This window comes from Cyprinodon variegatus, unplaced genomic scaffold, assembly GCF_000732505.1.
Source record: "Cyprinodon variegatus isolate N-32 unplaced genomic scaffold, C_variegatus-1.0 Scaffold63, whole genome shotgun sequence".
In the NCBI taxonomy this organism is placed as follows: domain Eukaryota; kingdom Metazoa; phylum Chordata; class Actinopteri; order Cyprinodontiformes; family Cyprinodontidae; genus Cyprinodon; species Cyprinodon variegatus.
The window spans coordinates 86,045-110,739 of NW_015150516.1; the positions used below are offsets into that span (position 1 = coordinate 86,045).

Sequence of the window (24,695 nt, forward strand, 5' to 3'; positions counted from 1 at the left end):
AACACAAGTATCTGTACTTTTACTCAAGTATGGAAAGTGAGTACTTTTGCCATCTCTGCTTATTTACATCTTTTTAAAGAGACAATGTGTAGCAATTTCTCTTTTTTACTGCCTAAAATCTAGGACTGAATTTATATATGAGTTATTAATAATCAGATACATTTTAATAAGAAAAAAAATGTATATTAGTTTAGAAATAAGGCCAGAAAGTTTGGCTCCCCACTAAAGACCTGCTTTTGAGGGTGTATAGTAGAAAGTTGGCACCTGGTTTTATCGGGCTGTTGCCCATCCATAAAGTGGTGAACCCGGTCCTGTCCGCCTCCCGCTCCCTCGTTCTATGAGGATACATCCAACTTTTCATGTGTCCCAGATTAAACCTTTTATAACTTCTAGGTTTGTGCTAACCTCCAGACCCCTCCACCCACCCGGCTCATAGACGGGGAAGGAGGAGAGGCAAAGGGATCCAGTACTGGTTGGACTGGGAAGGTTACGGGCCTGAGGAGAGGTCCTGGGTCTCTGCCAGATTCATTCTGGACAAGAACTTTATTAAGACTTTCCATAGGGATCATCCTGGCCAGACCAGAAGGGCGTCTGGAATCTGCCCCTTGGGGGGGATTGGGGGGTCGATCATGATCTTGGTACTGATGACTGGCTTAATGGTTCATTCCATTCACCTGTCTAGCTCCACCCAGTTTCTCATCACCATTCACCATTCATCTTTGTCAGCTGCTCTGGTCTTTATTTAAACTGCTTGCTCCCAATCATCAGTGCCAGATTATTTTAGCTTGGGTGAGAGTTCTCTAGCGTACCTGTTTGTGTTCTGATTGCCTGATCCTGACCCGTTTCGTCTTTGGACCTTTAAAAACCGCCCGCACCTGTTCTGATCTGTTTGCCTACTGCTGGTTTCTGCCTGAGGACTGAACCTGGATCTGCCTCCTGACTTTGACCTGGATTTCCCTTCGGTACCTCTTCGGATATCTGATCTTCTGGCCTGGATTCCTGTGAACTTCTTCGACACCGGCTTTGGCTTTTTCTTCCAGAAGGTCCTGCCTCCCTTCACCTGCTTGGATCTGCTCATCATCCAGTTCTGCAGCCTTTAAGGCTTTGGCTCCTGGAACTCTCTGGGTGGCTGTTGGCAGCCATTTGGCTGGATTCCACTCACGGGCTGAACTCTGAGACCAGGTTAGTGACTTACGGGTTCGTAATTGTCCTCCGTCAGATTTACTTGCTCACTAACCTGAGTTTTCCCTCTGCAGAGATTCCGGCCTTAGACGGGTCTCAGACAGCTCTTCGGATAAGTCTATCACTCTTTCTCTCTCTTACTTTAACAGTCAGGTGCACTAAAGTAGATATCTGAGGTTCAAAAGGGGAAAACCTCCTTAAACATGCTGAATAATGATGTTCTCCTGAAAATATTCAGATGTTTTGTGGTTACAGTTTGCGTCGTTGACGAACAAGCATGGGGTGTTGAGGGAAGGGAAATTAAGCTAATCAGTAAATATGATAATAGAAATATCACATAAAAATAGAAAAAAAAACTACTGATTTGGTTTTGGATGCTGTTTTTATAAATATCATACCTAGATTTATATTTTAATTATCTGTAATCCTTCTAATAGTTTGGGTTATTAATTCATTCTGGTTTATTTTTTATGGTTCAGAGGCCAAAAAGTTTGGGACATTCCTCTGAATTTTTAGCTTAAAATCTAAGTTTCTTTCTCCAATTAAGGATTAGACATTTTGGGGTTTTTTTCTTTCCCAATTGTGTTTTTCTGCAGTTTCAGCCTATTTGAGGATCGGTCTCCACCCTCTGAACCGTCTTTTCTCTTTAAGCTGTTAATCTCTGCCAAGCTCGCTCTGATGTGAGGAAATAAAGCCAACCTGTCTGACAGATTCTGGAGGAATGTGTCTAAATCCATTTTGTTCCCCACAGTTTGCCGTATTTAAAAACGTTTCGCACACTAAGCCTCTGTTTTTTAAGTCTCCATTAAGCCTGAAGTGATCCCTCTGATACAAGGTGAACTGTTTTGTTTGTTTCTCCTTTTCTAGGAGAACCACCTGTGGGAGGCATATTTTGTGTGAAACATGCTGTGTGTTTAACCTGGAACAAAAGCTGAGTAAATAAACTTGAAGCTCAGAAAAAAATGTAGGAGATGGCAGCACATTTATAGTTCCTTTGCTCCAAGACTTTCCCACGCCCGGATTAAATCTCAGAAGTTATCTGCTGATTCATTAGACCTGAGCTTCAGATATGAAGAGCATCTCTGTAAAAACTCATCAGATGTATTTGTAACAGTTACAACAGGCTGTTTATTTTTTTAATAAAATGATGTAAATAGCTTTCTCATTAAAGTAGAATATCATCAGAAAATTATGTTCTTTCATGAATTTCCATCAGAAAAGGAAACCATGTTAACACACAGAGCGACATATTTGAAGCCCTTATTCATCTTCATTTTAAAAGCTGAGATACTAAAGGTCTTACAGCGTGATTTTTTTTTTTCATCCAAAGCCAACTGAAGGTATTTAAACAAATTGTTGTTTTCTGCTATTTTTCCAACCCAGAGGAAAGACACTTATTTCACTGTGTTGTCGCTAGCTGTCGGGTGCTCCCTGTTTCTGTTGTTGTTTTAGACCGACTGCAGCATTTGTCTCAAACTACTTCTGGTAATTAAGCTCTTAGAAAGGCTAAACAAAGTCCCATATATCATGGTGCTGTAGAATGCATTTTTGCAAATACAACATTAGCTAATGGAAAAGAATTGCTGTCACTGTGCAGATTAGCTTTGAGCAGAAATGACCCCACTCTGTATCACATCACAGATCACTGATCAGAGAAAGTAGGCATATAAACGCATTTGCAAATAAGGCTTAATACCAATTAGGGCATGATTATGATGAAGAAGTAGCGTTACAGCATAGCTAAAACTCAAAGACCTTGATTTTGACAAAACACAGAGGGCGCAGTATTTAAGGCCAGACAGACAGTGGGATAACTCAAAAAGCATGTTTTTTTTTTAAAAACACGGGTCGCAGTAGTAGTAGTATGGCATCTAAGGCTGGAACCTCTGCAGGAAAGAAACACAGGTTAGTGACCATGATAATCTGACAGGGAATAATCGTCCATGTGAGTCACTAACCTGGTTTTCAAGTTCAGTCCATGCCCAGAAAACGAGGTAGGATCCAGCCAACAACATACGGAGGGCACCGCCCAGAATGTCCCAGATGCTGCAGCCCAAAAGAACATGCAGGAGTCCAAATCCAGGTCCAGCAAACAGATCAGGTCAGAACGAGCAGGCAGATTAGCTTTGAGCAGAAATGGCCGCACTCTGTATCACATCACTGATCACTGATCAGAGAAAGTAGGCATATAAACGCATTTGCAAATAAGGCTTAATACCAATTAGGGCATGATTATGATGAAGAAGTTGCGTTACAGCATAGCTAAAACTCAAAGACCTTGATTTTGACAAAACACAGAATAGAGGGCGCAGTATATAAGGCCAGACAGACAGTGGGATAACTCAAAAAGCAATTTTTTTTCAAAACACGGGTCGCAGTAGCAGCGGCTATGGCATCTAAGGCTGGAACCTCTGCAGGAAAGAAACACAGGTTAGTGACCATGATAATCTGACGGAGAATGATCGTCCATGTGAGTCACTAACCTGGTTTTCAAGTTCAGTCTATGCCCAGAAAACGAGGTAGGATCCAGCCAACAACATACTGAGGGCACCGCCCAGAATGTCCCAGATGCTGCAGCCCCAAAGAACATGCAGGAGTCCAAATCCAGGTCCAGCAAACAGATCAGGTCGGAACAAGCAGGCTCAGTGGTTGGGATCAGAACAGGTCAGGATCATGAAATCAGAAACACCAAGGAACTCTAAAAACACTCTCATCACCTTTTAGAGAGAACAAGATAAAATGGCCCTGATGACTGGACTAAAGCACCTTAAATGGAGGCAGGAGCAGGTGGTTCAGATGAGAGGCAATGAGCAGCCGGGCAGAGTCAGACAGGTGAATGAGTAATCAGTCATCAGTGCCAAAATCATGACAGATTTGGCATGAAAGAGGCCCTTAAATTTAAACAATAACTTACTATAAGAAGCTCAGTTATTCAAATGATGGACGCACATGAGGACAGCTACTGACTTCTCAGTCAATGACACCTTTCATCCACAAGAAGGTTAGACAAAAAAATATAATCTTTAGAGAAGTTGGTTTTTCACAATATTTACCTAGAAGGCTTAATGGAAGAAACAGAAGAATCAGATTCACTTAAACTAAATCATTTTGTGAACTCTCTTTTCCTTCATCTGATTCCTTTCACTGAACAACCATTTTGAATTTCCCCTCATGTTGAGTTCTTCTCTGTTTTGGGTTTGTTTACCTTTTTGTTTTTGGTATCAGGCTGTGAGATCTTTGTCATCGTCACTCGGCCTCCTGTGGTCATCTTCCTCATACAGCTGCTAAATATTCAGCTTATCATTTCCATGCCACTAATCCACTCATAATTTCACCTTCCAGTTTTCAGTCCCTCCTTGGCAGGTGATGCACCTGTTTGGTGTTCCTGACTTTAATCTTGCTTTGCCTGCATTTGTTGGTTTAATGTCAAACTGTTTCCTGAAAGCCCCACTGGTCAGGGGTAATCTATGATCCTCAAAACAAACTGTTAAATACTTGAAATATATCACCCTGTGAGGATTAAATCTAGATTACCAATACATTTATATTACATGGCTTTAATTCACCTTCTAATCATAGTCTAATAAATTAAATACATCTGTATATTTTGTAGGTTTAAAAAGGAACATTTTCTCAACAGATTGTAATTTTTCTCTTTAGCACCCTCCTGTGTCTGTTTTTATTTTCATCACATCTGCCTTGACCATTTCTCCGAAAACATTGCTCAACATTTAGTGCAGGTCAAGATAAATATGACAACAATATTCCAGCCAATAAATGTAATCTAATTATCCTCATAGGTACCCACAGGTACCCTTAGTATCTTTATCTAAGATACAAACTAAACTGTGAATTATTGACTAGAAACAAACTGCAAGCATTAAAATATAACTGATTTTTATGGATCACTTTACAGCAGATATAAAGAGACGTTTTCCTATTGGTTTGTTTTTAAACTGCTGATGTCATTCCAGCTTCATTTCTAACAAAATATGTAGAAACGTGTGACTTTAATTATGGCAAACCTAATTATACATGTAACATACTGCAGGGTAAACTCCAAAGAAAAAACACCTATATTTATATATTTGATGTATTCAAAAATAAAATAGACATTTTCACATTAAAGTAGGCCATGTTTGTTTAAGTTGCAGGGTTCTTAGGTTTCTTGCCCCACATGTGCGTCACATCAGCTTTTACCCAACTTGAGTTGAGCAGCAAACAGGAACAGGAAATGATAATTCGAAATAAAGCACAAAATTAATGCAATGACTTTGAATTAAATGCTAAATAACTCTTATTGAAAATTTGTTGCAACTATTCATAATATTTAAAATTACAAGTGTAACACATTCCATCTTATAGACAACATGCCATTAACCAATCTTCAGCTTTTTTCTTCTTTTTTTTTATTTTTATTTGGTTACATATTAGGCCTATTGTTTGCATTTTAATATACAAGGAGCTGAGAACTGGATAAGAGCTAAAATGACAAAACATAAAAAATATTTTCATATGTCTGAAGAGTTTGAAAAAACAAGCAAAAAAACATTGAATGTAATTTTGCTTTGCCCGTTGACCTTTATTCTGAAAGTCACCCAACCGGAAGTGTTGCTGGTTTAAATTGCACTTTAATCTATGGCAGGGGAAATCCAAAGTAAAACATTTATATTTATATATTTGATGTATTACGACGGTAAAATTAAAATTTTCTCATTAAAGTAGTCCATGCTTGTTTAAGTTGCAGGGTTCTTGGGTTTCTTGCCCCACATGTGCTTCACATACCAAAATTGTAAACAGGAACAGGAAATGAGAAATGGAAATAAAGCACAAAATGAATGTAAAGTGAAACATTCATTTTGAATGCAGTGATTCAGAATTAAATGCTAAATAATGCTAAATAACTATTCATAATATTTAAAATTACAAGTGTAACACATTCCATCCTACAGCCGACATGCAATGTGACCAATCTGCAGCTTTTTTCTCCTTCTTTTTTCTTTTTTTTAGTTACATATTAGGCTTGTTGTCTCAATTCAATTTTAATTCAGTTTATTTCTATAGCTCCAATTCACAACACGACATCACAAGGCACTTTACAGTTCACCAGATCATACAGTCAGATTGATTCAAAGTTTTCTATCTAAGGAAAACCAGCTGATTACATCTACTCATTGACTCCAAGGCAATCTCTAACACTAAGCAAGCTTGTAGCGACAATGGAGAGGAAAAACTCCCTTTTAACAGGAAGAAACCTCCAGCAGAACCAGGCTCAGTGTGAGCGGCCATCTGCTGAGGCCGCAGGGGTTCAAGGAGACAGAAGCAGAGATACAAAAAGCAGCTGTAAAAGGCGGTCCCATCCAGGAAACACACAGAAGAGAGCCAACGCCAGTCACAGTCAGAGAAACAGGACCACACTGGAAAAACAGGCCGATTTCCAACATCTAAAATTTTTACATATTAATATACAAGGACCTGAACAAGAAATGGATAACAGCTAAAATTACAAAACATACAAACTATTATCATATGTCTGAAGAGGTTAAAAAAAAATTGTTACTTTGATTTGTCCGGCGACCTTTATTCTGAAAGTCACCAAAGCGGAAGTGCTGCGGGTTTAAATTGCGCTTTGCAAACAGCTGTGCTTTCAGATGCAGGATGTCTGCAAAACAAGAAGGAGACACTTTATGCCTTTTTATCAACGGGAAAAAGGTAAGCTGCCTCTTTACATCTGTTACATATAGTTTTGTTTTATATGCATCGAGTTAGACATCTCTCTCGTTTTTCTTTTATGAGCGAAATAAAGTTAACGTAGGTCATTATAAAGCTTTGATTCGAAGAGTTAAGTTGTTTCAGATATGAAGGAGAAGAAAGTCGGTTTGCAGACATTTTGACAGCTGTCAGATTTTGAGGTTTCTGCCATTTGGTCAAATAAAAGCATATATTACACAGGTATAAGGAAGGCCAGATTGTAACATAAGGAGAGATGTAACACTTATTAAATGATTAAAGCACGTGCTGTTACAGATTCTCCTCACCTTCCTTTTATCTAACATCAAAGAGTTAATGTTGAGCCGCCATTAGTTCCATCAAATGGGAACAAATGGGGATGAAATGATCATTTCACTAACAGCCATTCCTCCCCTCAGCTCACATGGTGGAGGTCAAAGCTGAAAGCTGCTGTCAAACAATTGTAGGAACAAAAACAATGATTCCTAAGTTGTTTGCATTTCACCCAGCGTGAAAGTTTTTTTTTTTTGTAAGTACACCACCTCTACTCAAATGGTGATTGTCAACAATATTTGTGCACATTTCCTCCGCCAACTTCAAAGCAGCAAAGCCCATAAAGGTAAACAATGGCTGGAAGGTGTGGAATGGCTTGTAACAACCCAAGTGTTACACATCCATCCCTGTTACACACAAATAAATTAAATTAATGTTTTTTTTTTCTTTGTTTCATTATTAACTGCCTCCTATGCAGTTATAAAGAGAGACAATAACTACCCAAAAGCTGAAAATTAATACTGAGACTGTAGAAGAATAAAACATGTATTAAAACATAATGTAACATTTTATTTAAACAGGAAAAAAAACCCAACGAAAATAAAAAACCCCTTTTCAAAGCAAGCACGGCCAAGAAGCAACAACCCCAAAAAATAAACAGAGATACATGAAATTAAATGAAAGCTACATAAAAAAACACATCAAGTAAAACAATTACGCATCATTAAGGCCGCTTCAAATTCTTTCGCTTTCAACTTAAAAGCATTTAAAGATAAAAACTCAGTCAACTTCCAGTTTCTTTGCAAAAGGAAGAGTGAGCAACAGCTGATGTTTGGATTGCAGGGCAGAAGAAGCAATGCTTTTCTGTGTCAGTAAGGTACGAATGTAAGAGGGAAGAAATCCAAGAAAAGCCTTGGAAATAAAAGTGTACCAATGACACTGCCTTCTATTAGTGAGGGATTACCATCACACCTGAGAGTACAGATACAGTTTGTGATAAACCCCCATCACACCAAAATAAAAAGGTGTTATGGTTTTGTTTTTATATCACATCAGGGTGCCTGTTGGTAATTTTAATAAAGAATGAGAACTAAAACTGTTAGTTTGCTCTTGTAGACTTGGTCTTTCCCTAATGGGTAAATTGAGTTAATAACAAATTGAAATGAACAAATATGAAGCGGAATCTCCCACTTTTATGTAGAGAATCGAAGATATTTTTCAGTAGGCCGTCCAGATTGCAGGTTTTATCATATTTTCAGGGAGCTGAATAAACTAACTGTGATTTAACAGGTGACTGAGGAGCATGTGGACCCTGAAACAATGCTGCTGCCCTTCCTCAGGGAGAAGCGTATCCTTCAGATCATCTCTGGCTCCATCTTCATAATCCTTTGTCTTCTTAAATTTTACGCTCATGATTTTCTTGGAGGCTTGTTTTGTTCTTGACTCTGATCTCAGTCAGGTTAACTGGAACCAAGTCTGGATGCGGCGGCGGAGGATGCGGCGCCTGTACCGTTATGGTGTCCCGCTACCAACCTGCTTCCAAAACCATCGTGTATCCTTTATCCTCCTGGTTCTTCTTCAGTGGTGAGAGATTTGTATTTTTTCGGTTTATTATTATCTGTCGCACTTAATGTAACAGATCATGAAATAATATCAGATACATAATTTATACTTTTACTTCAGTGATTCCTTTTTCTGAAAGCAGACCTGAATACACCAAGCCTAAAATAATCAAATAGGACCTTACAGACAACATGAAGTAGGTTAAAATTACTTAAAGAGGCGTTATTTGTTTTTGAAGGGGAAATTAATCCCTTTCTAAAGCTTTGGGACTCCCAAATAACCTCAAGGAGAAGCTTTATCCTCAAAAAAGACAAAAGAGCAGTGAAGAACTTGCCAACCAAGGTAACTTCAATCCGTAAATTAGCCAGAAAGTCCCAAACAAATCAAAATAAATCATTGCTGTTACATCTAGGGGAAGGATTCAGTTAATGAAAGCTAACTGGACTGTTTTTAAAAGTCCATAATCTAGTAAAGGCTGAAGACAAACTTAGTCTGTAACGAACGCTTTGAGGCTTATTCAGGTTATTGTGCCTGCAGCAATCACTCACTGGAACCAGTTCAAATAACATTTCTTATAATAACTGCTGTCAAACAGGACAGTCATTATTAACTTTAATCAATATTAAGCCGAGAAATGGTCCAGAATTACAGGGCTAGGCTCATTAGAAGTCGTTCCGTAAAAAAATGATAAAGATTGAGCCCTAAAAAAAACCCAAAAAACTGCTCTGGTGGGCTTTTTAGGGCTGAAACAATTAATTCAATTAATTGCAATTAATTATTCATTGAAATAATCATTTAAGCATTTATAATAATCGATTAACAGTTAACTGGAGTATAACGGCTCTAAAACAGGCTTTTAGCTGGAAGATGAACCCACTAAAAGCAATAATTGTATGAAAATTGTTCAAAAAAGAGAAACATTTTGCATTGAGGATACAGAAGTCTGTCTATATGCTCTATCCAGAACTCCTCCAGTGTAAAAGTTTAACTTTTACCCCTTCTAATATCAGAAAAGGTCTTCTTTAAGGAAGCTTTGGCTATCTGATTATTAAACGATTAATTGAAAAAATAATATAGAGATGAATCTATTTGCAAAAGTTGTAACCCCAGGTGTTATACCTCAGTAATATCAATTAACCCTTCGTCACGCTACGTTTGTGTTTTCTGATAGCGTGTCATTCTTTGTATATGGCCCTCTGAGAAGTGTATCTGTTTTATTATCTAAATGAGTTGCCGTATATCTTCTCATTCTTCTCTCCTAACCTTGTGACTTAGTGATGAAGATGATTACTGTTATCCTGACATGAAAGGATCTCTGCTTCGGCTAATAAAGGAGGTGCAATAAATCAGTTATACCTCATAGCATTATTAAAAAAGAAAAACTGTAATTCATGGAGAAGTGCATCTGTTATGTATTTTAGAGTTTACTAAGTCTTTTATTAATGATGATTGATGATTATTCCTTACAAGTCTTAAAAGAAAAATTTGATTGAAAACGGATCCCTACCCATTGCTAAAAATAATAAAAACGTTGCTAAAAATGCTAAAATATAATCTAGATTTTAAAAACTGAGCAATTACTGGAATTATGTAGAAGAAAAGATTAAGGGTTTTGTCTCAAAAATAATGTTAAACCTATTAAAAGGTCTCATTTTGAACTTCTTCAGGCAGGTCAGTTAAATATTAACATATTAAATCGATCAGGCTCGACTCCTCCTGTACAGTTAGTGAATTATGTAGTCCAACGTGTTGCTGCACTGAAATGTAATGTTTCTCCTTGTGGCGACAGTGGAGAGGAAAAACTTCCTTTTAACAGGAAGAAACCTCCAGCAGAACCAGGCTCAGTGTGAGCGGCCATCTGCTGAGGCCGACTGGGGTTCAAGGAGACAGAAGCAGAGATACAAAAAGAGGCATAGATAGAAAAAGCAACTGTAAAAGGCGGCCCCGTCCAGGAAACACAGCCAGGCAGACGAGCTCCGAGCCAGCTCCCATGTCAGAGGATGAAGAGAGCACATCCAGCTAGTCACGGTCAGAGAAACAGGACTACACTGGAAAACAGGCCAATCTCCAACATGCATAAACAAAAGTGTTGATGGCAGCAGCACAGCTGATATGGAATTAATCGTGATTAATTGAATATTGTTATAATCATCCACTAATTTACTAATTGATTTATCATTAACTGGAGTATACAGACCCTAAAACATACCCTTAGCTGACAGAGCAACTCACTTTGAGCAATTGAGTAATTATATGAAAATTGTAAAAAAAAATAAAAAAAAAAATATATATATATAACATTATCAATTTAAGATAAAAAAAAAAAGTTTTTGTTTCCCAGTATGCTCTATTCAGAACTCCTCCAGTGGAAAAGTTTCACCTGGTTTGATTCCGTAAAAATGTCTTCTTCAAAGAACCTTATGATATCTGATTATTAATTAATTAATTGAAAAAATAATTGACAGATAAGTTGATTTGCAAAATAATCATTAGTTCGCAGCCTTACTTTAGATTGGAGGTCTTCAACAGGGGGTGTGCGACCCCTACTGGGTCCACAGAGGTACTGCAGAGGGGTCGCAAAACTTTTTGGTTGATTAGACTTTTTTTTTCATATATTCCCCCCTGCAATTTTTTCCACTAATTGAAATGTCTTTAAATCCACATTAACATGAATTCATCACACTGCAGTAAACAGATAAATGGAGGCAGAAGATGTCTTTCAGTCATCAATGCACACATTCAGCGACACACAGGAGCTCTTTCAAGCTGGACACCGTTTCATTCACAACACCTGTCCCATGAACCAGGAATCACAATCAGAAATACTTATAATATAAATAATAATAATCCCAGGGCGACATTACTTTCATTACATTACTCCATATGTAATAGAGTGACTATATGACCAGTTTAATAGAACACAATTTCATACAATATGTATAATTAGGGGGTCCCCGCTCCATCTCGCCATCAGTTTGGAGTCCTTGGCCTGGAAAACATTGAAGACCCCTGATGTAGATAATGACAGATATCTGGAGGGTAAGATTTACAAAAGAGACCCTCTCTGATTGGTTAGCCCCAGTGGTGTGATCAGGCTCCGCCCATTTTTGGAAAGAGTTCTGCTGCTGCAGTGGGTTTTGAGACTCAAATTGGAGGCATTTTTTTAACGATGAACTGAAAGATGGCTGAAATGAAAAAAAAATAAATAAATAAATAAAGATGGCCGATATTAAAAAAAATCTTATTTGTTTTTCAGAGATTTATTTTCTGTACATTTTGGGTTTCATAGATTTTACAGAGTAAGACCTGCTAATTTTAGAAGAGAATATTGTATTTTAAATATTAGATCACATTTTATCCTGTATAAAGTAAGTCTTATCTTATTTTTTTTATGTTATTCTTTTGACCTCTTAACCACCTGCCTCAGTTAAATCCTACCAGCTTCTTAAGCCCACCGGTGGGCCATGGAGGGTTCAACTTAAACCACCTTAACCAAATCTCTGCTACTGTAATCATGTTTACAGAAATCTGAACCACTCTGAGTTGTTGCTGACAGAGTAAAGCCGGAAAAGGACAAAGTTCAGATTTCTGCCCGTCTGAATGAGTCATCATTTTCACCCGTCTAATTTTTATTGACCATTGACTGAAAGTTCAAACGTAGAGGCTGATAAAAGATGGTGAAATAGTCGGGGGTTAACTATTTTGTTATGTTATAAAATAGATGCTTATGATAAACAGACCTCATCTGTGTTCCCAGTTTTTTATCAAAATAGGTCTCAAATCATGCTCATCATGCTTGTCATGATGATGTTGCAAAAGCAGACCTGCTCTCTGCTTGCTGTGTACAGATAAAGACACCAACGCCGCTCTAAGGTATGATTGGGGAAAATCCCATCATTGTGGAACTTGACAGTTTGCATCGTTTGTTCATCATAGAGATGCAGCAACAGCTGGCATCACAACATCCAAACCTTTAGCTTTCCCAGTACTTCCAGGTATCCAGCTTGCAAAGGTTTGCTGTGGTGAAACCGATTTTCCCTTAACGGCACAATCAGCCATTACTCCGCCAATGCCTGCCTCCTGCCAGTCTGTCAGCTCCACGGAGCCGCCATCACCACAGTGGAGGGTATCGGCAGCTCAAAGACCCGGATCCACCCGGTGCAGGTCAGTCCTTTCATTTAACATTTTAGGTTTTGTTTCAATTCAATACAAAAAAAATATCTCTGTAAGATTTTTGACATGGATTTAGTAGCTATAAATTAGGGTCCAAATTGAAATTTAGCTTAATTATTAATCAAATTATTCGGAGCACAGCAGACTAAATACATATACAGAAAATAATCAGTTTAGATGTTTATCATCTCTATATGTATTTGTTGTGTTTCATAAAGTTGTATGAAACACAAGGAAATTAGTTAAAGGACCCAGCCGATGAAGAACAAGAGTGATAAATAAAACACTAACATTACTGCACAGATTAACATTACATTAGCTGGTGTTTATTAACATTATTGATATAATATTTTGATTGTAAAACAAAAGAACTACCCTCTGACCTATATCTCCATGTATGAGACGCTGTCCTACAGCTTCTTCATGGCATCAACAAAAAGCTGCTTTATAGAACAACACTGGATGAGTTTGAAAAATAAATTTTCCCTTCACTGGTTTTGAAACATCGACAAAGACATGCAAAGGTTAAAGCTGCAGAGATAACTGGAGGAAAAAGGAGAATCAGGTGGGTCTGTCATTGAAAGGAATATGGGAAACTGGATAGCTCATCTTATGCTAACTGAACTGGTGGTAGGAAGGATATTGCTTCCTCATCTTAGCTCCTTCCCTACAGCCTACACTACCTTAAAGTCGTAGTGAAGCGGCTGTTCCAACCGTTGCATTTCCGAATTCTCGCAAGTGGTGCCCGACTTTACACGAGTGAATAAAGTGGATGTGATCGGTCGTTTATCAAGAGGGCGGGATTGTTGTGGCAGAAAGTTTGCAAGCAATTTTGGTTGTGGCCGGTTTGTCGGAAGCATCTTGCTAACCAGTTAGCAACTTAGTGCTAGTAGGTTCCCAATAGGAAATTCCATTGGGACCAAGTAGCACTAAATTGGTGACTTAGAAACGACACTGTCAAGGAACGCTATGGACAGAGGAAACATGCAAGAGGAGGAGAGTTTAGTGTCGGAGGTCGTGGATGAGTCTCCTCCATCATCCATTTTTTATTTAGAGCTGGAAAGCGGCCACGAAGATGTTGTGGAAGAGGACGCCAGGGCGGCAGAAGCTTGGTTTGGTGTAGAAGGCTTCCAGCCGTCCATGTTTGAGCCCTTGCCTCGCAACGCTGCCAGTTCTGTTAGCTCTACGCCTGCTGAAGACACAGACGTCCATGAAGACTGGGACGGAACTCAATGGGAAAGGAAATGATTCTGATTTCTTATTGCAGCCGCTGTGTATATTAGATGCGACATATAAATCAAGATGCTATGACCGAAAAAATTTGATTGACAGATCACTATTGATATATGATTGGCCGAATTTAGGTGTACAAGCTGATGTTTAACTAACTGGCCTGCATAAGATAACGAAAAAAAAAAAACATTTTAAGACAGGATTTTTTTTTAGATAGAAATTTTCTAACTTTTGCGACAATATCATCTGATAAAGAGTATATTTATGTACATGTTTAAGCCAGAATGATTTGACATTTAAATATGATTTCCCTACGACTTTAATGGCTCTGATCATGGCAACCACTGACACACTTCCGTTTTTGACCTGGGTTTCTTTACTGATTTTCATTTTTTAAAGGGAGCCTTAAAATCCTATTTCTGTCTTGGTCTCTCTGGATTTAATTCATCGTTGCTAACACTAGCTGACACGATAAAATAAGCACCACTTGCCTCATTGTACCCCATTCTTTAGAACCTTGGGCCATTTCTGATCTATGCTCCATACTACCCTGCTTCTTCGACTTCCTGTTTATCAACGTCAGCATATGACAGTAATACAGTATGCATCATACCTCACTTCCTTTAGCCACTAAACTCTTTCCGCTTGCACACACTAACTCGCGTAAACACAGAGGCGTTATTATATTTCAGTGAATGAGGTTTTTTTATAGGCCTTGGTGGAGTACAACTATGCTGCTTCTGTTATTTGCTGTTGTTTCTCAAATAAAATGCATAACAATATTACAGCTTTCATTGATTTATTTCAAATTTGAAACATTGTCTAGCCTGTAATGTAAAAAAAATAAATAAATTAACCAATTAATACAATTCGAATCGTGGTGTATTCTTGAGAATTGAAAATAATCGAATAGTTGGGTCAGGTAATTGATACGGAATCAAATCGCCATGATGGGTGTGATTTACACCCCTACCTAGAATGCCAAGAAGTTGCTACGGGAATTTAAAATCTAAAACACCAGGGCTCCAAGTTGTCAATGGTATCAAGAGATCCGGTAGACGAGACTAATAAAGGTTCAGGTAGTGAAGAGCATAAAAAGGCACAGTGGTCATGAGCACCAAGTTATGGTGTAACAGAGATTTAGACATTATAAAGTGTTTGGATGGACGGTAAGTTAGACCAGCGGTTCAGGAGGTCCTGGTTGTTAGAAGGTCAAAAGACGAGGCATTGCAGAGCACCTGGGAGTCAGGACTACTTCAAGTTCAGACAGTTTGGAAACAAAGGTCCCAAAATTGATGGGACAATACCAAAAATGATGATGGCTGCTCAGGCCATAAGAGTAGAAGGGGATCGAGTAGTGAGAGGCACGGGGTTTGAAAGTCTGGACCTGAGTCTACAGTAGTTCGGAGATGATGGTCAGTGATGGGGGAAAGCAGTGATTAGAGTATTTGGAAGAATATCTTAGTCCAGTTGGATCCACAAGTCAGTTGGACTTGGCTTCAGTGGGTCTAAAACTCTGATACCTGGAGTTCTGAGATGTACCAGAGGTTCTGGAAGACAGGAATTCTCCAATGTTTGTGAAATCAACAGGAGCAGCATGTATCCCTGCCCTCTAAATTCTAAAAAGATATTCTCCATCTATGGTTGTTCTTGCAGGAGCGAATAGCGAAGGCTCACGGCTCCCAGTGTGGGTTCTGCACGCCTGGGATGGTCATGTCCATGTACACCCTGCTGAGGAACAAACCGCAGCCAACCATGGAGGACATCATGCTGGCTCTGGGTGGTTCGTTCTTTATTAAACCACAGTATTCACTGTCAAGACATTAATATAGATATGAGATACAACCGCTCGGTGCGTGCCGATGTTTTTCAGGAAATCTGTGTCGCTGTACTGGATATCGACCCATTGTTGACGGCTGCAGGACTTTCTGCGCGGTACGAGTTTCATCACATAAATAATTAACTCTTATCTGTCTCTTGCACGTGATGGTAAAGCCATAAACATAACATGTTTAATCTTTATGAGTTTATGCCCACAGGAAGCAAATTGCTGCCAAGCCAACGGTGGAGCAAACTGTTGCCTCAATGGAGGAGAAAATGCAAACGAGTCAGAGCAGGTGAGCTGGTAAAGTTTTCTTTCCCTTTCTAAGACCTACAGGGCCTTAGGAAAGTAATCAAGCCCCTTGAACTGTTTGACCTTTTGCCACATTTCAGGGTTCAAATGAAAAATTTTAATTTTTTGTGGAGAATCAACAACAGATGGGACACAGTCATGAAGTGGAAGGAAATTTAGTGGATATTTTAAACTTTTTTTAAACAAATAAACTGAAAAATTGTGTGTGCAAAATTATCAAACCAGTTTGAGTTAACACTTTATAGTGCCGTCTTTTGCTGTGATTACAGCTGCAAGTTCTTAGGGGTTTGTCTGTATCAGTTTTGCACATCGATAGACTGAAATTTTTGCCCATTCTTCCTGCAAAACAGCTGGAGCTCAGTGAGGTTGCATGGAGAGCCTTTATGCAGTTTTCAGTTCTTTCCATAGATTCTCCATTGGATTCAGGGCTGGACTTTGACTAGGCCATTGTAACACCTGGATATAATTATTTGTGAACCATTCCATTGTATATTTTGCTTTATGTTTTGGATCATTGTCTTGTAGGAAGATAAATCTCCATCCCAGTTTCAGGTCTTTGCAGACTCCAGCAGGTTCTAGAATGCTCCTGTATTTGGCTCCATTCATCTAGCCATCAATGTTAACCATCTAAAGTTTAAAAAACAATCCACTGGACTTGGTTTCCAAGGTTTGAAGATGTTTCGCTTCCCCTCTAGGAAGCTTTCTCAATTCAATTTTGCATTGCTGCCAAAAAGTTTGATTTTGGTTTCCTCTGACCAGAGCACCTTCTTCCACACGTTTGCTGTGTCACCCAGGTGGCTTGTGGCAAACTTTAAACAAGACTTTTCATGGATATCTTTGAGAAATGTCTTTCTTTTCATAAAGGCCAGATTTGTACAGCATGCTACTTGTTTTCCTATGGGTAGATTCTCCCACCTCAGCTATAGACCTCTGCAGTCCTTATTCTCCTTGTTTGAGTTGAAAGTTTAGAGGGACAGCCGGGTCTTCGTGTATTTGCAGATGTCTGATACTCCTTCCATTTCAATACTATCGCTTGCTCAGAGCTCCTTTCAATTCAATTCAGTTTATTTCTATAGCGCCAATTCACAACATGTCATCTCAAGGCACTTTACAGTTCACCAGATCATCCAGTAGGATTGGTCCAAAGTTTTCTATATAAGGTTGATTGCATTGACTGATTGACTCTTCAGCAATCCCTCACACCAAGCAGGCTTGTAGCAACAGTGGAGAGAAAAAACTCCCTTTGAACAGGAAGAAACCTCCAACAGGACCAGGCTCAGTGTGAGCGGCCATCTGCTGAGGCCCACTGGGGTTCAAGGAGACAGAAGCAGAGATGGGCTGTGTTCGAATTTATGGGCTGTGTCTTTCAAGGACGCGGTCTACCTGGACTGGATCCTTCGGAGTCCTGAAAAAAAAGGGAGACCGGGAAAGTTTTGGCTGTGAAAACTACACAGGATACATTGGACCCATTCTTCAAATCGGGCAAAAAGAAGGGCGCATTTGTAGTCCGCATAACGAGGAGTCTTGGAATCGGACCAGACCTCAGCGCCGTGCTAATTCGAATTTGGCCTTCGGTGGACACATCCCATAAATTCAAACCTAGCCATAGAAAAAGAAGTAGAGATACAAAAGGCAGCTGTCAACCAGCTCCACAGGCAGCCCCGTCCAAGAAACACACAGCCAGGGAGACGAGCTCTCATGCCATAGGATGAAGAGAGCACATCCAGCCAGTCACAGTCAGAGAAACAGGACTACACTGGAAAAACAGGCATATCTCCAGCATCTATAAACAAAGGTGTTGATGGCAGCAACACATTTTATATATTTCTCTCCAGGATGGAGTCACACCCACAGGAATAGACGAGACGAAGCTACTGTGATCCTTGGGATGTTTAAAGTTTGGGAAATCTTCTTTAAACTTCTCCACACCAGCATCTCTGACCTGCCTGGTGTGTTCCTTGATCCCCATGAAACCATCTGCTCTTTAAACAGACCTCTGAGACGATCACAGAGCAGGTGCATTTATATAGAGACTTGATTACACTCAGGTGAATCCTATTGATCATTATCCGTCATTTAGGTCATCAGTGGATCATTCAGAGATCCTCAGTGAACTTCTGGAGAGAGTTTGCTGCTCTGAAAGTTAAGGGGCTGATTAATTTTGCTTTTCCCACTCTTCAGGTTTTCATTTGTTAAAAATGTTTAAAATATCCAATTAATGTTGTTCCACTTCATGATTTTGTACCACTTGTTGTTGATTCTTCAACAAAAAACACAATAATATCTTTATGTTTGAAGCCTGAAATATGGCAGAAGGTTGAAAAGTTCTAGAGGGGGCCTCTATCCACTTTAGATCTTTCTACCTCTTATTGTTTTACTTTAATCTCTCCACTGCAACATTTAGCCTCAAAAATATCAAGTTCATTCTCCTTCCTTCAGGAAAAACCTCAACTTTTTGACCAAGAGAAGTTTCTTCCCCTGGACCCGACTCAGGAGCTGATCTTCCCTCCAGAACTGATTGTAGGTCATTAGACTCATCAATGTTCTGCTCATCAGCTACAAACCAACGATGATCTATTTCTGTAATGCCCCACAGCTGATGGCCGATGCATCAAACCCGCAAACATTGACCTTTCATGGAGAGAGGATGACCTGGGTGTCCCCTACCACCCTGGAGGAGCTGGTCCAGCTCAAGGCAAAGCACCCAAAGGCTCCACTGGTCATGGGAAACACCAACATAGGTCTGCAAGTTTCATTAATAGAATCACTGAACCCTCTGGTCTAAACGAGAGTCTGATGCTTCCAACAGGACATCACTAAGTCAGGCGTTCCTCTGTAGACCATCTGGAGTTATAAGTCCTCTTATCTCTTCAGCTTCTTCCTCAAGATTTGACGGTTGATTCTCTGCTAAATCATGTCTGATGTTTGGATCATTGTTCTTCTGAATTACCCAATAGAGACACATTTTAGTTTCCTCATGTCCTGATTTAAGGCCTTGAATTTCAAAGAGTTTATGATGCCATGCATGCTTAAAAGCCTCCTAAGATCCGCAGCATTACACATTCTCTACTGTACCTAACCATGGGGCTGCTGGGGTTCCTGTGCAGACTGATGCTCATCAGTTAACTTGATTGGATAATTAAATGTGAATTGGCATAGAGTGAGAATTAAGTTTCCGGATTAAATTTCTCTCTACTTTATTTGAGTTATATTTTTATCATCTCAAAGATAAATAATTAAGATTCGTAAATATTTAGATGATGTCCCTGATATTGGTTTGCGACACTCATGGCCCGCTCTGCTTTCTGTTGCTCACTAGTTGATTTACATACCAGGAGAGCATTTTATTCCTGTTTCATTTTATCTAGGGGGCTCCGGTACATAATTACCCAAAGGTTATGCTTTATCGTAAAAAAAAAGAAAAAGAACGGGAACTTTTTGTCGCTTTTCTAAATCAGACACCAGTTTCAGCTCTTGATTCATTTTATCAATAAAATAAATCAATAAAACAGACAATAATAGAACCCTGTGAACATTTGTTACTCGGATGTCCTCCAATCGCTCAGAAACAGGCTGGAATTAGAAACTGCTCCAACTGTAGCAATCCTGGTCTGACTTCCATTTTGACCAAAGCAGACAGTTCCAGTTAAAGTCCCAGTATAGTTTAGGACAGAACAACAACCAATAGATGATGGGACAGTGGATCATTGCTGATTAGCACCGATATGTAATGAAATAAGCTGGACTTGCCAGCATGTCTACAGGGGACTGAGTGTTAAAATGCAGAACATGATGGTTTCTCTGCTTTTTCCTGAAGGTCCTGACATGAAATTCAAAGGCGTCCTGCATCCACTGATAATCTCTCCCATCAGAGTCAAGGAGCTGTTTGAGGTCTCTGAGGGACCAGATGGTAGGAGGTTCCTCACTTATTTCTCCATTGTTCTCTTTCCTAATTTATTCAATCAGCATCAAGCTCCCAAACCAGATATTTATCTGTTAGTTTGTAGTTTCTCCTTTCCTGACCTGTGATGGGTTAAGCTTAAACCTCCCAACAAACTAGATTATTTTATGTGAGGATGCAAAAAAAAAAACTCTTATTCCTCCATTTATTTAGATTTAGTTGACAATAGTGTTGAATTGTTTCCCTTAGACTTTTTAGCTCCACTAATTCTTTTGTTTTGTTTGTTTTTTTAATGAAATAAGACCCATGATGAACATATCAACCTGTAAAATTTCAAATTATTGTTTGACTCTCCATCTGTTCCCTACACCTCCTATGATTAAGACAGTTTGGAAATGTTCCCATAGGTTTATAGATCTGTGAAACACTAAGAGGAATATTTTCAACCTTTATTTTATGTAAACTTGATCTTTACTTCTAGATAATGATAATTGGAATATTGCATAAGAAGGAGCTTTGTTTCTAAGCTCTCAGTTGGGGCTCCTTTTACACCAGTGACATCAGTGCGGCGTTGCATGGAGGGGATCAGCCTGTGCAGATGGCACACTCAGAACTTAAAGCAGCTACTCTTCCTCACACATTGATTAATAATCAAATGCAAAAAGGACCACTGAGCATTAGTTAAGTTCTGCTTCTTCTTAACTCGGGTAAAACTCTGGTATCCCATATAGAGTCTGGTGGCTCTAGTCGCTCTCACTCCAGTCTCTGTCCACTCATGGGGAAGCTCCTTACCTCAGTGCTGCTGTTCCCAGTCACCGCTACAGCCTTACCTACCACACTTTTTCCTTCCACTCAACTTTCTCTTAATATCCTTTCAGTTTTTCACAGCATTCTCAGAATCTGAGATGCATGATTTTCTATGAATAATAATGATCAAAATAAAGCCTAATAAAGGTTTTAAGTCTTTCACTGTCTGTTTATTGAATATATAGAAGAGTTTCACTTTCTGAAATCGTTATTTTTTTTTTTTAATGTAGTTTGCGCTGAAACAGCTTCTTGTTTGCAGGTGTTTGGGTGGGAGCAGGCTGCAGTCTGGCTGAACTCCACTCTCTGCTGGAAAAGAGGATTCCTGGACTTCCAGAGGAGAAAACCGAGCTGTTCAGAGCTCTGATCCAGCAGCTGGGGAACCTGGGGAGCCAGCAGATCCGTAATGTTGCTGTAGGGGAAAATAAAAACTTTTTCTTCCAATTTTTTTTTGCTTTACTTTAATCCAGCAACTTGGGTCAAAATAGTCAGTTTATTAGATAAAATGACTTATAATCCATGGAAATTCATCCACTTTAGTTTGGTACCATAAAAGATGGATAAATTTATCTGAAAATCAATTTACCAAATTAGAATTTAACCCAATATTTCTTAATTTTTTTGATTCCGATAAAATACAACTTTGATTTGATTTACGGTCAGATTTAAAGACAAAGAAACGCAGCATTTCTCTCAATATTTTTCTGATAAATGAATTCGGATTCCAGTTTGTTACTCAGATTTACCATTAAATCATTCATACTTCAATCCAATTCTTTTCTGTTTATTTTATTATCCCAAATTAATTAGATTTGATAAATTGACCTTATTTCATTACATTTGAGTATAGATTGATATGCAGTTTTTTTCCCAAATCAGCTCATTCTGATTCAGTTTCATCCAGTTCAGTGAAAAATGCAGAGATTAAACGATTTTATTAGGATTTAATCATTTACACTGAATGGTAAAGTTTCACTTCAGTGATTAATTGTAATCGGATTCATCTGTTTTATCTCAAATACTTGTCAATTTCTTCTTTCCAAATGATGTTGTTAAAATTTAAAGCAATTTTAATCTAATTTCAATCTTGAGGATTATAGCTTCTAAATCAGAGGTTCCCAAACATTTCAGCCTGTGAACCCAAAAATAACTGTACCATAGACTGGCGGATGCTAAAAGCACACATAATTACTTCACTTAATAAATATAAAGTCATTTAATTGTATTTATCTTTAAGCAAATCAATTATAAAATGGCATTTTAATATTTAATCTATTTTAATAATTTTATTGGACATTTATGTTCTAATTTAATGGTAGATTTAATACCTATATCATATATGAGATAAATAAATCAATATTACTACTCATTTCATTTACATTTATTTTTTATTAAGACAATTACAGTTATATATCTTTTAGTTTAGAGGTGACATCCGATTGATTGTTAAAACCATGTAATAATCCCAATAATCCAGTTTATAAATGAATTGAAGGCTCATTTAAATCCAGTTTAATTTCAATCCAACAAATTTAAAATATCTCAATGAAGTTTGTAGAGAAAGGATGGGATTAAAATCCAGTTACACTGTTTGATCCAGTTTATTCTGAATCCATCATCACATTCAGAAACATTCTCTTATCAGTTTAAGCTCGGTTCAGTTAAGATGAGACCAAATTTAGTTTCCGTTTCCAGCTGCGACTCACTTAGATGTTTATCATACAGAGTTCAGCTGATCTGGATTTAAACGTAGATGATTTCATTTCCATCGTTCCGGTAGAGATAAAATGTGCTTGTCCTTGGCTCCAGTAGGAGCTAACCGTTAATGTAGTGAATGAAGCTGTAATGTTTTTCCATTGTTAGTCTCTTGGAGGAAACGTTGTCAGCGCGTACCCAAACTCAGACCTGAATCCTGTTCTGGCTGCCGGGAGCTGCGTAGTCAGAGTCGTCTCCGGCGGTGAGATTCCTTCACCTCCATCTGTTTTAGTCAGCTGGTAACATAACAATATCCGCTCTAAGCTTGTTTTGTTTGATTGTTACAGAAGGAAAACGAGAGATTCCTCTAAATCAGGAGTTCTTTGCTGGATTCGGAAAAACCATCCTGAAGCCGGAGGATGTCGTCGTCTCAGTTTTCATCCCATTTTCTAGAAAGGTGCTGAACTATTCTTTAAACTTTTTTTTAAATCCTATTTAGGGCTTTCAGGTCTTAATTAGGTTAATTTACTATTAAAGAGGCACTCACAGATGTAGTACTTGAATCTGGCCTGCAGGGGGAGTTCATTCGAGCTTTACGACAGGCACCAAGGAAAGAGGTCTCCTTTGCCACAGTGACGACTGGAATGAGGGTGCGTTTCTCTGAGGGATCCAGAGTGGTTGAGGAGGTCAGTCTGTACTTCGGAGGAATGGGTCCAACCACCGTTTGTGCCACCAAGACCGGCAAGGCCATCGAAGGAAGGTAGGATGTTGGTGTTATCGTGGTTTTATATAATCTTTAACGGCTCTATCCTTAGTTGATTCCTCCTTGTGCGGTTCTCCATCAGGCCGTGGGATGAGGAGACCCTTAATCAGGCGTACGACATCCTCCTGGAAGAGCTGTCCCTCCCTCCGTCCGCTCCTGGTGGGAAGGTTGAGTTTCGTCGGGGTTTGACTCTCAGCCTCCTCTTTAAGTTCTACTTGGACGTTCTCCATAAGCTCAAAGAAATGGTAAAACATGAAGGCTCTTCAAAGCGTTCCCATCATAAGTGCTTCCAGCTGCTTTAACTTCCTCATTACCCGTCAGAACGTGATCAAGGAAGAGATTCCAGAGAAGCTGCAGCCTTTGCCCAGAGATATCCAACCCAGTCTGCAGGAGTTCCAGGTCAGGAAACATCCCTCATCATTCACAGCGCAGGAAGCCTGCAGCTCCTTCATCAACCTTCCTCCTCCTCTTCTTTAGTCCGTGCCGAAGGACCAGGAGGCTCACGACCCGGTGGGTCGTCCCATGATGCACCGCTCTGCCATCAGCCAGGCCACAGGCGAGGCTGTTTACTGCGACGACATCCCCAAGACAGACGGGGAGCTCTTCTTGGTGCTTGTCACCAGCTCTCGAGCACATGCTAAGATCACGTAAGGATAACTTCCTCTTCCTGTAAAGCAGGGATGTCAGTCAAATACACACAGGGCCAAAAAAACTAATCTGCTACAAGCCGAGGGCCGGACTGGTTAAATGTTTATTAAAACATATTGAAATGAACATAACCTATTGAACCGGGACCTAACAGATTTTTTTTCAATATTAATATCAATATTATTAATATTATATGTTTCATGTTGCATGATTGTACCATAAAAAATTCCTAGTTTGTGAACTCCTTCACTAACAATGGCAATAAACCTGATTCTGATTCTGATAAACTTGTATTATATTAATAAAATTATTAAGATAAATACATAAATGAAAGTACATGCATTGTAAACCGAAAATGCATTACTGTTCTGCTCTATGATCCTATCGATCACTGCTTTCAAATAGTAAAATAAGGAGAAAGAAAATTAAATCAGTTGTATTCTCGCTCATTGCAAAAATCTAGACAAAACAACCCTACCTTCAAAGAAAAATCACATCTTGTAAAAAGAAATGTAAAAATTTGGTGATGAATCACGGCAGCGGATCCAGAATTCAGCTAGAGTTTCTTTAAAAAAGGAATTTATTAACCAAAAAGC

General features: G+C 38.9%; 1 protein-coding gene across 1 annotated transcript in view; it reads left to right on the forward strand.

The window, feature by feature from the left end:
* Positions 1-6,840: 6,840 nt before the first annotated feature.
* Positions 6,841-24,695, forward strand: part of aox1 (aldehyde oxidase 1) — a 25,964-nt gene continuing 8,109 nt past the window's right edge. Inside the window, exons 1-17 of the mRNA XM_015371672.1 lie at positions 6,841-6,894; positions 8,476-8,533; positions 8,641-8,737; positions 12,804-12,912; positions 15,811-15,937; positions 16,028-16,089; positions 16,194-16,271; positions 18,728-18,808; positions 18,885-19,029; positions 20,106-20,198; positions 21,256-21,407; positions 22,857-22,950; positions 23,036-23,145; positions 23,264-23,448; positions 23,534-23,696; positions 23,773-23,850; positions 23,929-24,098. Of these exons, the coding sequence (XP_015227158.1) occupies positions 6,841-6,894; positions 8,476-8,533; positions 8,641-8,737; positions 12,804-12,912; positions 15,811-15,937; positions 16,028-16,089; positions 16,194-16,271; positions 18,728-18,808; positions 18,885-19,029; positions 20,106-20,198; positions 21,256-21,407; positions 22,857-22,950; positions 23,036-23,145; positions 23,264-23,448; positions 23,534-23,696; positions 23,773-23,850; positions 23,929-24,098 (1,856 nt within the window). The remainder of the gene's footprint in view (positions 6,895-8,475; positions 8,534-8,640; positions 8,738-12,803; positions 12,913-15,810; positions 15,938-16,027; positions 16,090-16,193; positions 16,272-18,727; positions 18,809-18,884; positions 19,030-20,105; positions 20,199-21,255; positions 21,408-22,856; positions 22,951-23,035; positions 23,146-23,263; positions 23,449-23,533; positions 23,697-23,772; positions 23,851-23,928; positions 24,099-24,695) is intronic.